The sequence below is a fragment of the Dipodomys ordii genome, unplaced genomic scaffold (assembly GCF_000151885.1).
Source record: "Dipodomys ordii isolate 6190 unplaced genomic scaffold, Dord_2.0 Scaffold23, whole genome shotgun sequence".
Classification (NCBI taxonomy): Eukaryota; Metazoa; Chordata; class Mammalia; order Rodentia; family Heteromyidae; genus Dipodomys; species Dipodomys ordii.
In genome coordinates this window covers 11,721,457-11,733,954 of record NW_012267239.1, presented here as the reverse complement: position 1 = coordinate 11,733,954, position 12,498 = coordinate 11,721,457, and the positions used below count along the sequence as shown (strand labels likewise).

The window sequence follows — 12,498 nt, the reverse complement described above, 5'->3', positions numbered from 1 at the left end:
TCCTCCCCCTCCCCCTCCTCCTCCTCTTTGGCAGTCCCAGAGTTTGAACTCAGGGCTTCTTACTTGCTCCTAGGCAGACATTGTACTAAGACACCTCCAGTCCTTTTTTGCACTTGTTATTTTTGAGACAGACTCTCGCTTCCCTAGGCGTATGTCTGGGGACCGCAATCTACCTGTGAAAGGCTTTCATTGTAACTGGGATGGCAGGCACGCCTACCACGCCCAGCTTCTCAGTGAGACGGAGGCTCACAGGCTTTCTGGCCCAAGCTGGTGTAAAGCCGTGATCCCTTCCGCACCGTAGCGTCCTGTATAACTAGGTTTATAGGCACGAACCACGGGGTGCTAGCTGGGAGGGTTGGCACTGGGGATAAAGCACAAGGCCTCTTCTTCCTAGACTGGTGCTCTTCCACTGGAGCCCCAACGTCTCACACACATGGCATTAAAGTCTACACTTGGCTCGTCCTCTCCAACTTGACTTCTTCCTTCCATTCTGACCACCACGTGCACAAACCCTGTGGCTCTCAAATCCTGCAGCCGTGTTCGTCCCTCCTCTCCCTCCTTCCCTGTGGGGCTTTGCTCTGCACCCTGCACGGCATTCCTTGCCTCGCAGTCCTGTTGCTGTCCCTTGAGACACCAGTTTTGTCGTTGGCTCCCTAGTGTGTATCTCTATCCAAGCCCCTGAGCCCCGAACTTTTCACACCTCAAGTTGCGTCTGAGCAGGATCATACCATGTGATGATACAAGGGTGAGAAGTACAGAAGTAGTCCGTGTGTTTGCACGCAGTTTAAATAACTGGACCGCCGTGCTCATAACCCACGTGGGGCGAAAGAGGTGGGCTTGCGACCATTGCCTCTCGGGTCCAGAGCGCAGGGCTCTTCCTCCGACCTTCCCTGTCTTATTCCCACCACCTGGTCCAATTCATGCCACGCTGAAAACACTTAGCAGATATTTATCAAATTGGTGTGACAATTAAACACTTAACAGAGAGCTCCTTTATAACGAACTCCGTAAGCAAGCAGTCCAGCCCCACACGATCCGACATCCCCTGTGTCTTCCCCGCTTACGCAGTCTAGAGATGGGGCAGCAGCCATGTTAGTATGGGCTGCAGACCCTGCTGTGAGCCCGGGAGCCCGAGGGCTGGGGCAGCACAAGGACCTCGCGCAAGTGAGGAATAAATTTCAGAACTGGCCCAGAACCACAGGGCGGTGGAGTAGGAATCCCTAATCAGGAAAGCAGAGAAAGGCGAGAGTTCCAGAAAGGAAAGCAGCCCGGATGAGATGGCTTCACAAGGCCCTAGGTTCGATTCCAGCACCGTAAAAGAAAAAAAGTATTGAGACTTAACCCAGTCTTTTCTAACATACTCTGTTTGATCTGTTACAGTGCTTAGACATGTACTAGATTTTAATTAGCTATCTATGGCTTTTGCTGCTACATCCTCCTAACTCACTCTTGCTTTTAGCATTGCTCAGTATTCTTAGTGGTTGAGAAAAAAAATATTAACCATTCATGACCTTAACTTGATTCTGAAACCTTAATACACTCAAGACCATATCTTCCTTCCTACTGGAAGGATTCACAAGTGCTTAATTCTTCAGTGGTAATTCTCTTGATTAAGCGTTGTCTTTGTTATTTTATCTCTCACAGTGATGACAATTAGCCGCTCCTCTAGGAGCTGGCACCTTTAATACTCAAAGCGTAATTGAACAAAGCCGGAGTGGCTTTGGCTTCCGACACCGGAGTCCTAGCCCAGCCGCGTCTGGGCGCGCTTGGTGGTCTTGCGACATTGAAAGGAGTCTTCTGGTTGGACAATGAATGGCATTAGCAGATTTGCCCCTGACCTCTCTCCTTTTTACACTGCCAGTCTCCAGTGTCATCATTAGTCTTAGGTCTCCTATTTGTCTGCTAAGGAGCATCTCAGATAAGCCAAGTTAATAAATTAGAGCGGGTGACGCACTGGCCGCTGGACCGGTCAGGGGCCAGCTGTCTCCTTTGATCCTGTGGAGTTTCATCCTAAGGGCCGTGGTCAGGCAGCGTGGGAGTCCTGGCTGCGGGGGGCAGAGAGGACCGCCAAGCTCATTTGCGCTGGCTTCAGCTTCTCCCTGCACGGCCCTGAAGCTCAGAGCCTCCCCTTCCCCTTCCCCAAGGAGCTTGCCTGCTTCCCGCAGTGAGTCCTCCCAGTGGGTGTTGATTCCAGCAAGCAAATGACAGTCAGACTGGAACACCTGCGAAATTAGAGGCCTCTGAGCTCCGGAACAGGCATCCGCCTCCGCTCTCCCGTCCCTCCGGTCCCGGCTGGTTCTCCTAAATCATAACCGCCCTTGGACGCCTGCGTGCACGCGTCGAGCACCCTACACAGCGCTCTGTGCGCGCCATCTCATTTAATTCTCTTGCTGTGCCTGGGGTGGAGGTTCTCGTTTTGCAAATAAAAATGAAGCCTGCTTGATGGTAGGCAGGTCTTGATCCAAGCACAAACCTCCGGCCCCGTAAAACGATGGACATCCCCTGAGCTTGCTCAACACGTCCAGGAGGAGAGAGAGAGAGAGAGAGAGGGAGAGAGAGAGAGAGAGGAGGCTTTGCTTTGCCATGGGGGAAACACGCTGAGACATAAGCTTTGCGTTAGCCGCAGAGACGTAACCTCGAGAATTCTCACAGCTTCCGTCATATCCTGTGTCTGAGTTGCAGGCAGGACCGTATTATTTGTGTTCATGAACAACGGTTTTAGTGCAGCTAATGGAGTTTGAATGCAGATGTGAGTTCAGGAATTAAAGGGACTAACCATTTATAGCATGTGAGATTTTAACTTTTAAATATAGCAACATGTGTCTTCAGAGAGAGCTGGAAATCATGAGAAACGTCTGTCACCCTGAGAGTCCCTTTACATTTCTGAAATGCATTGCCTGCGGGTTTACAAATTCCTCCAGAATCTCTGTTTCTCTAGTTTGTGGACCAGGTGGTGTGGTGTCCATGAGGTGGAAATCCTGTGTGATTTCCGTCTTTCAGGCATTTCCGGCCATAGTCAGAGGGCAGCACGGATCACAACTGGGCTCTGGACTCTGAGAAATGAAGGCTTTCTTGCCGTGGCATTTCTGCAGACGGTCTGAACACAGAGACACCTGGGCCCGGGTTTGCTGCCCCCTGTGATGGTGCACTCTGGGTTATTATGGACTCCATGTAGACAAGTTAGAACCATTCCATTTGAGGCAACCTGAGGATCAAAAAAGCAATGCTACAACTTCCATATAGCCTACCTGAATTGACCACACAACATTACTTCACCTGTTAGTGAGGCAAGACTGGACGGCAGAAGAGAGAGAGGGAAGCGTGAAGAGGAGCCTGTCCCCGTGTTAGAGACCAGGCCCGATGCAAATGTTCCCCTCCCTGAGGAGCCAACCTGAGTGCCTGGGAACGCTGTGTCTTCTTCAGTCTCTGTGTTTGGAATAAAGGGCCAGGTCCCTTCATTCCCTGGAAGTAGTCATTACTACATTTGTTCATCTCTTTATTTTGGAGGAACCAAAAGGCAGAATACTTTGCCTGTCCTAAGTCAGAGATGTTTCTAGATCTCCGTGAGGGAAACCCATTCCTAAAGAGAGGTGTCGAATGTGCTAATTATCTCCCCCCTAGCGTTTAGGTGATCAGTGGCTGACAAGGACTCTGCCCAGTTGATGCCCAGTGCGTGCACAGTGTGTGCACAGTGCGTGCACAGGGCAGGAGCTCAGCAAACCTGTTCTTGCACAAGGCTAACTCACACTTGTCTTCGCAGCATGTGAGCAACAGATGGTGGTGGTGTGCAAGGAGTCTCCAAAGGAGTTCCTCCAGCCGTTCAAGAGCAGACTGGAAGAGTTCTTCCAGAAAGGTAAGAGTCTCCTCCGGCACCCGCGCGGATGCTTTCCAACACCCTTCACGCCAAGGTTGCTGCCCCTTGTATCCTGGCTGACACAAGGATTGCCTCTCCCGTGGTGGTCACACCCCTAGAGTGGGTAGAGTTGTGTAACGCCGCCTCTATAGTCTGACGTGATCTGTTACATCCATTGATTTAGTGTACATTTGTGAAGGATGGACCCTTGGCCTCCCCCTGGGGCTCCCAGAGACCCCAGTGCATGTTAACTGACAAACAGCGTCTGTGCCAGGCCTGGAAATGCTGGCTGATCAGGGTTAGTGAACGTGCAGGTTTTAATGTATTTTAGTTTGTTTCTTAATTTCTCAAATTCAACTTGAGGTGGGAAAGAAAACCAGTGTGGGGCATTTGGAGGCAATTTTTTTTCTTTACTAGAAAGCCAGAGGAAAGGGATGTAGGAGTCTTTAGGGATATCTCTACATGCTGTTTCTATTAGTGAGGAAGGCCACAGGATACCACACCATCAACAAGACTGTTCAGTGGGGTGAATCCACAAAGTATGGCCAAACCGCTCTGGGAATTAGCAGGGCAATTCTCAGTCCATGAGTCAGAGGAGTTCTGTCCCAGCTGCTGGCTTGCTACAGACCACTGCTTCCTCCTCCAAGAGCTGTTTACGTGGAAGAGGAAGTGAGAGCCGGCCATTGCGAGCCCCTGTGCGGCGGGAGGAACGCCAACCAGCTCAGTACCCTCCCAGGGCTGTAGCTCGGCGGGTGCTACACGAGGCAAACAGAGCCTGAAAGCATGAAGTGCTTCTCTTTGCTAAAACTTAACTCATGGTGCCTCCTTCTGACCTCCGAAGCCCTTGTGCGCTTGGGTTCCATTTCACGTGTAAGTGCTGCTGTTCTGTATCTGTGTGTGTGTATGTGTGTGTGTGTGTATCTGTGTGTGTATGTGTGTGTATCTGTGTGTGTATGTGTGTGTGTGTGTGTGTATCTGTGTGTGTGTGTGTATGTGTGTGTATGTGTGTGTGTGTATGTGTGTGTGTGTGTGTGTGTGTGTGTGTGTGTGTTGTGTGTGTGTGTGTGTGTGTGTGTGTGTGTGTCGGGCAATGCCAGGGCATGATGCAGCCAGGACCTGGGGCTTACGGGGAGAACCCGAGACCAAAAAGGAGAACTTGCCACAGGATCCGCACTGGACTGTGGACAACAGATACCACTTAAAAGTCTGCATGGGACAGGCACGGTGAAGCTGGGCTGCTTGTTTAGATGTGTGGGTTGTGGGGTGGGCTTCTTGCCTTTGGTTATTAAGATGATCACAGTTCACAATAACCTGAAGAGGACTGGGGTAACAGAGCTTGGGGGAAGCGGAAAGACACAAGCAAGGAGGGCACAGTGCATAACAAGACTGGGCTGTGCGGGCTGGATCACAAGTATACGGCGAGGAAGAGGAACCAACAGCTTCCTATTTTGCTGGGTGGCTGGAGATGTTAATAAGAAAGACAGAGTTTGTGAGGGGCGGGGAGGCGAGGTCAATAGGTCAAGGTGTTGGGCTCACAGAACAAAGCTGATGAGACTTCAGAAGCAGCCGTTTAGGTCATAGGAATGAGTGCTACGGTCCAAAGAAAGGGCATGGAACAAGAAGACTCTGGAGCATCCCAAGAGTGGAGCCCATGGAAAGGTATCTCTGGAGCAGAGCCTTCCTAGAGTGTTTGACAGGAAAGCCAGCTTCCTGGGGGAGGGTCCCTCACTCGTGGGTCTTAGGCAATGGCGTGCGCTGAGCGGGAGGAGCCATTTGCACTGTGCTTTAGTTGACTCATGCTGAGGGCTGGTGGTTCAGTTTTTCTACCAAATCACGGTGATCTGATTTTTCATTAGTAGATCACATCCTGTTGCCACACTCCGATGGAGACAATGTGTTTTCCCTTCAGGTCTCTTGCCATTCCCTTTCAAAATGTCCTCACACAGTGACACCACCACGGAACTTACTCCCAACCGGTGGTCATTCCCTGCACAGAACCCAGCGTGAGGGCTGATCCCCGTGGCCTCTGAGCCCCGCCCCTTACAGCTCAGCGCTGAGCAACCTCGGGCAGCATTTGCTTTCCCACCCTGAGATCAAACATGTCCATAAGGATAGGGCCCTCAAATCTGATGCTCACATTAAAAGTCCCCATAAATGTGGCAGGGATCCTGTAATTGAAGGAAGGCGCGGTGCAAGTGATTGGGGGCAGGTTCGGGTCGTGTAGGTGGTCTTTCCGTGCTGTTAAGCTGGTCATTTGTGTTTATGGCTTTGGGAGGGAGGACCGGAGCCCTGGCCAGCTCCAACGCCTCCCACACCTGGCCTCCCTCAGTGCTAATTTATACATTATACTTTATCCACGTATGGCGCCAAATGCAAACATAAGCAGAAGCACCATCTGGGCTTGCCACCACTCCTTCCCGATCAGGGAGGAGCGGTGGGCATGCTGGGTTTGCGCTCCCTCCCTTCTCTTCCCTCTTCTTTCTCTCCTGGTGCTGGAATTTGAACTCAGCGCCTTGCACTTGCTCAGCGGATGTCCACCGCACAAGCCAGGGCATCCGCTCTTCCTGCTAGGAGTTGTTTTTTGCATAGGACCTTGTACTCTGCCTCCCTCCCACCTGTGTCTCCTGATGGCCAGGCTTGCACAGGAGCTGGAGCTGCTTTGCTGAGCGAGGGTCTCACTGACGGTTTGCCTGGGCTGGCCTCAAGCCACTATTTTCTTGCTCACAGCCTCAGGAACAGAACGACAGGTGTGAGCCACTGTAGTCCCAAAATGATTTAAATGGAAAGGCCTCTATGTTTATTATATTCCTTCCTTAAGCAATCATTTTTTTCTGTACACATTAGAACTCTTTATTATGGTAACAGCACTTAGCATGAGATATTGTTAACTACAAGCACAGTAATACTGTGTGTGTGTGTGTGTGAAGTGTTCTGAATGAAAAGGAGATATTGCTGTGCTTGGAAGCTATATTGAGCATGCGTGTGAGTACTTCATGTTTCTGAACCTTTGGGCAGGTTTGTGGATTTCTCGGGCTGTGAAGCGGGAATGACGGATTACTGCCCAAGTCTGTATGAACGTTGCACTGGAACAGCGCACGCCAGCCCCCGCGGAGCCCATGCAGTGACACGCTCAGAGCATCCTTGTCCCCTCCCCCTGGACAGTTTTCTGTTCAGATAGGGAGCCCAGCACCCCAGCAGTCAGCACATAATGCCGGGTCTGAGTGACGGTAGTACTTGGAGACTGCCTTTGTTATTCCTAAAAAATTCTTCAAAGGAGGAAACAGTATGGTTGGTTCTGTGCCATCCTGGTAACTGTGAAAATCACTCCTTTTCTCTATGTGCCAAGACTCTTTGTGGTTAAAAACAAGAACAGTTTAAGCTGGGTGCTGGTGGCTCATGCTTGCGATCCTAGCTACTCAGGAGGCTGAGATCTAAGGATCACAGTTCAAAGCCAGCCCATACAGGAAAGTCTGTGAGACTCTTATCTCCAATAAAACCACTCAGAAAACTGGAAATGGCTCAAGAGGTAGAGCACTAGCCTTGAGCTGAAGAGCTAAGGGATAACCCCAGGCCCAGAGTTCAAGCCCCATGACCGACAAGAAAAAAAAAAAAAAGGTAGTGGGAAGGATTGGAGTATTGTGTTGAACCGGTCTGAGCTGTGCCTCTTGGACAGTTGTTCGCATGGCCCTGGCCCTGCTTCCTCCCTGGATTCCTAGTAGCTAGAGAAGTTCGTGTCAGTAACTTCGTGCAGTTGGAATCACATGGCTTCTCTCTGACTTGCTTCACCCTTGTCTTTTTTTGTAATGCAAAAGTAACATTTATATTTTGCAAAATGCTTATCCATATGTATGAATATGTGTGGATAATCATGGTGTAGTTGGTTTATTCCTTCAAATAATGCAGATCTGTTTCTTACGCAGTATTCGCCATGGTTTAAAGGAACTGTGGCAGCACTAATAGCAGCCCAGGACTGTGGAAAGCGTCTAACACAGGGCCTGGTACTGTAGCTCAGCCTGGCTGGTGCACGGTTCTAGGTCATTTCATTAAAGTCTTCTCAGGTGGTTTGAGGGCGCAGGCCGTTCTCAGGTTTGCTTGCCCATTGGTTCCTAGAGTAGCAATGCCAACTTCAAACACCAATAATTAATGGCAGAAGCTAGTCTTGGGTACTAGAGGGTAATTCATGATTATCTCCTCTAACAGCCAAAGGAGCTGAGTATACCGCTTATATATCAGTTTTTCTGGGACCAAAGCTTCTATTTTGTGATAAGTTGTACATCATCAAGAATATAATTGGAGCAAAATCAGGTAAGTGTAAGGAGCAGCAGCTACGCAAGGAAATGTTCTTTCGGATCTCATATCTAACCATAAAGCTATTATATTTGAAGTATAGTTATAGTTACTACAGGGTGTATCTTAGTGGACATGAGCCTACTTCTATTCCATGGCTACCCAAGTCCAAAACACGACCCCCTAGTGGCTGCAGGCCTGAACTGCACGCACTTGTGCCTTGGGAGCCGGGCCCGACCTTACCTCCATGTCCTGAGAGCAGCACGCTGAATCATGCGGATGATCCTTGGCAGCTGCCATCTCCAAACTCTGCTTCTCAGCAGACTGGGAGAATAGGAACTTGTTATTCCCAAGTCGGAGAGGCGGACTGGAAGGGTGGGAAGCTGAGGCTAGAGCTGTGGTTGTTTCCGTCCTAACCCTTCTTTTTATTTACTTGTTTTAAAATGCGTCTGTTCCCACACATTAGTGGTGAGTCCCACACAGCAGGCCTTCGCCCCTAACCCCCAGACAATTCCAGATTTATCATTCCACGTTCATAGATGCAGATGAAATACTCGGACAACCCTCTCCGTTTGCGTGCCCGCCCCTGTTGATACCAGCAGATCTGGTTCCACGCGCCTGTGGCTCGCTTTTTAAAGAGTGTGTGTCACAGGAAGGCGTCTGGCTGTATTTCCGACGTGCACCAGAATAATCCCCTCGCCCCTTGTGCTCCCTTCCCCCCATCAGCCCTGTGCTGGGCAACAGCTTTCCCTGAGACCCCTTACTCCGTCTTTGCTCATAGCTGCAGTGTCTTTTGGTGTTGTTCACCCTCCATGATTCAGTTTCCATGTTGAATTGTAGAAAACTATATGAGCCTGTCTCTACTAGCTTTTGTATGTAAATTTTCAGTTATTTCCAGCATTGTTACTCTGGAGGTTGAAAGTGTGCATTTGAGTGCTCAGATGTATTGAAGCTGGGGGTGAGCAGCAGTTTTCTCCTCATAGAAGAATGCAGGTTCAGCTCCTGTCCCGACATGAATTTAATCAGACATCCGTGCTCGGCACGAGGCGAGCGCCCAGACTTCCACCGTGCACGAGCCCCGCCCCCCACCGCAGCATCCGCCGGCTCGCCAGCCTTCAAATGATTCACCGGCATAACCAAACCATCTGCCCACTGAGCCCATGTCACCGTCTCACTCCTGGATGAAATAATGAAATGTGGAGTGAGTCACTAAAACATGATCATTACACTCGAAGGAGACACTGTAGAAAACCACTGAAAACCCACCTGAAGTCGCCTTTCTTCCCAGGTGGCACCATCATCCCCTCTGCCCCGCCCTTGCTTTCACGGTTCCGGAGTTGAGCCTAACGGCTTCCACTGTGTCTGTGCGTGATTGTCTGCTTTCATAAACTCAGGCTTTCTCTGGCATTGGTTCCCAGTTGGCAGCCATGGTTATGGCATTAATCGTAATTGCTTTGAGCTTCATGTGGTAAAAGAGTTCCAGCTTGCGGACTGTCGTTAACATAGCAAGATTGTCCTGACAAAGGTTACAAGGGTAGAAGCCGTGTCTCTTTCAGATTGTTTTCTTGTTTCTGTTGTAGTGTCCTAGGAGATTACAGGAAAAAGAAAATGGTAAAGTCACTTTCCACCTTTCTGACCTTGGAAACCTTCACCTAAACAATCCATCTTACCTCATCTCAAAGACAGGGTCAGTGGCCCCAGGCGTGTAAGGTCATATCAGCTGTCCAAGAACCCAGCATGGGTTCCCGTGTGATCCTGTACATAGCTGTTTGCTCTCCGCCTCTCCATGCTTACACAAAGTCAGGATTTAATTTTTCTATTATACATTGTCATCCACAAGTCTTTCCTTTGCCACACTAGCTCAGAGGACTTGTTCACAGTGTTCATTAAACATTAGTTCTTACTGAATGCTGTGCACTGTACGGTACTTTACACAGTGAGAAGCAAGATGGACGGTTCTTGCCAGTGGGGTTATGGTTCTAGCATCTTTGTGTTAGAAACCAGCAGCTTATGTTCTGACTCAAAACTTGTTGATTTAAAAATAATTTGTTGCTATTTCTCTCATTTCTGTGGGCCTGCTCTAAGGGCAGAGGCAGATGGCGGCTGGAAGGGCAGCCACGGGAAGTGCCTTCTTACACGGCTGGCGCTCTGCCGGCTGGAGAGCAGGGCTGGCAGGGGCTGGTGGGCGTCTCGGGGAATCCCTGCGACTGGTCCACGTGGCGTGGGCGGTCTTGTACCTCTGAGACGGCAGCGCCGTCCGGCAGGTTCCCCGTCTCGGGAGAGTGTTGGGCCCATACAGCGAGGCATCCTGGAGGTAAGCCACTGAAAGTGAACACGCGACCGGCCCTCGAATGTCTCTCCTGACGCCTGGACTCTCCACCGGCCAGGTTCTGACTCTTCCTGAGTCCATCCAGCTTCCCAAAGCCAACCTTCTTTACAAGAAGGGTTAATAGCAAAACAGAAGAGTGTTTGGTCCTCATCAGGACAGACGGTCTTCCAAGGGAATGGGTCATCATCCTTCGCCTCAATTAGCCTCTGAGGAAAACTCTATTTATGCGCCTTTCTGCATGGGAGTAAACACACAGCCTCATAAATAACAGCTCCACAACCCAAGGCTACAAAGCAGCTGTCATATCACACAGCCTATTTTAGCTCATGAGAATCATTGCCGCCAGCCGGAATGCATTTCTGGGAACTTAATTGAAAGTCCAGTTTGCTGACTCTCCTCTGCTTCTGAGCAGCTCTTCTTGGAGTGGCAGCCACAGGAAGTCCTGTGGCTTCTAAGGTCTGAGGTCCCACCCCAAGGTAACCAAGACGTCCCTGTAGGTCTTTTCCTCTTTGCTTCCACTGTATAATATCTTAGAGAGGAGGGGAGGGCGGGCAGAGGAGGAGGAGAGGGAGCGGGTAGAAGAGGAGAGAAAGAGAATAAGAGAGCAAAGGAAGACAGCAGAATGGGTACAGGTCTCAGAAGCCACTGCTCCTGGCATAGGAAGAAGAGAAGAAAGAAAATGTAAGCCGCATATTCCTAATAAGAACTGCTCCATCTGAGATCTGCAGTGGGTTATGGTTCTACCTTCCAAAAGAATTGATGGTCAAACACTGGCAGAACATCAGGCCCGAGTGGTACTAAGCTTTAGCAAACAAAACTGGGAACCAGTGTATTTCCATGCTCCACCTTCAGTAAAATGGTCCCTTCAACAGCTTAGTGTTAAGTTCGCATGCCTCTGTGGACTGTGATTTACCACCTCGTCCTTGAATGACCAAATTAGTGCTGCCCATGCTGGCAGAGATGCTGAGCTCCATGCCAAAAAAGAGCAGAAAATCACGTTACTGGTGGAGTTGGAGTGCCCGGCCAGAGTGCAGTGCGTCCAGCGATGGACGCGAACGTCCCAGATGCCGGTGGGCGCAGCGCTGGAGTAGCCCTGTGTTCTCACGTGAGTTCGTGCCTCGGTGCTCATCGTGAGCGTTCTCTGTGTGCGTCACAGAAAGTAATTCCCACTAATTGTGCTGTGCGTGTAGCTAATTTTTAAACGATCTTTGACTGGAGTGGGACTGGTATGCGGAGTAAGTTAAAGGCCATGTCTAAATTCACACTGAAAATACAATTTTTAAATTATTAGTTTATGTACCAACTTACTGTTCCTGAAAATATAGATAAGAAAACAAAATCTGGAATTTATATTAGCGTTAATGTTTTGGTTACATGTTCCAGGTGTATCAATTTGCAACACCACCTGTCTTAACTTAAAATCATGAAATGTTTCCCTTGGTTCTACACAGTTAAAATCATGAAATGTTTCCCTTGGTTCTACACCGCCTCCTTCCGGGGGCACACGATGCATACTGTGAAATTAAAGCACTACATGTGTATGTATGTAATTTTTTTCCTCAAAAATATTAAATGGACAACATCCAAGTGATGTCTGACCATGACATGCTAGAAGACTGGCCTTCAAGTCCTACAGACTAACGATCCAAACGAAGATCCGTGAGCTGTCAAGAAAGGGGGTGGGGAAATTCCAAACAGAAATACCACAAGCAATAGCCAAAGGAATAAAGAAAGCCAGAGGCTGGAGACACTGTGAGAAATAGCGGTGGTTGGTTTGTTTAACAGTTTTGTTCCTCTGTGTAAATCTCTCATTGGGCAATAGTTTTGTATAATTCGGGACTTGTATGTTGTGTGACACTCCTGAAGATTGAGAGCCATGAACCGCAGAGCAAGAGCAAGGAGTCATCATTTTTGGGGGGGCGGGGTGGGGGGTGGTCGTGGGGCCTGAACTCTGGGCCTGGGCGCTGTCCCTCAGCTCTTCAGCTCAAGGCAAGCGCTCTACCACTTGAGCCACAGCTCCACTTGTGGC

At 49.6% G+C, this 12,498-nt stretch overlaps 1 protein-coding gene across 1 annotated transcript in view; it reads left to right on the top strand.

Moving 5' to 3' along the window:
* Fmn1 (formin 1) overlaps positions 1-12,498 on the top strand; it is a 230,378-nt gene that overhangs the window by 173,277 nt on the left and 44,603 nt on the right. Inside the window, exon 14 of the mRNA XM_013014304.1 lies at positions 3,761-3,853. Within this exon, the coding sequence (XP_012869758.1) occupies positions 3,761-3,853 (93 nt within the window). The remainder of the gene's footprint in view (positions 1-3,760; positions 3,854-12,498) is intronic.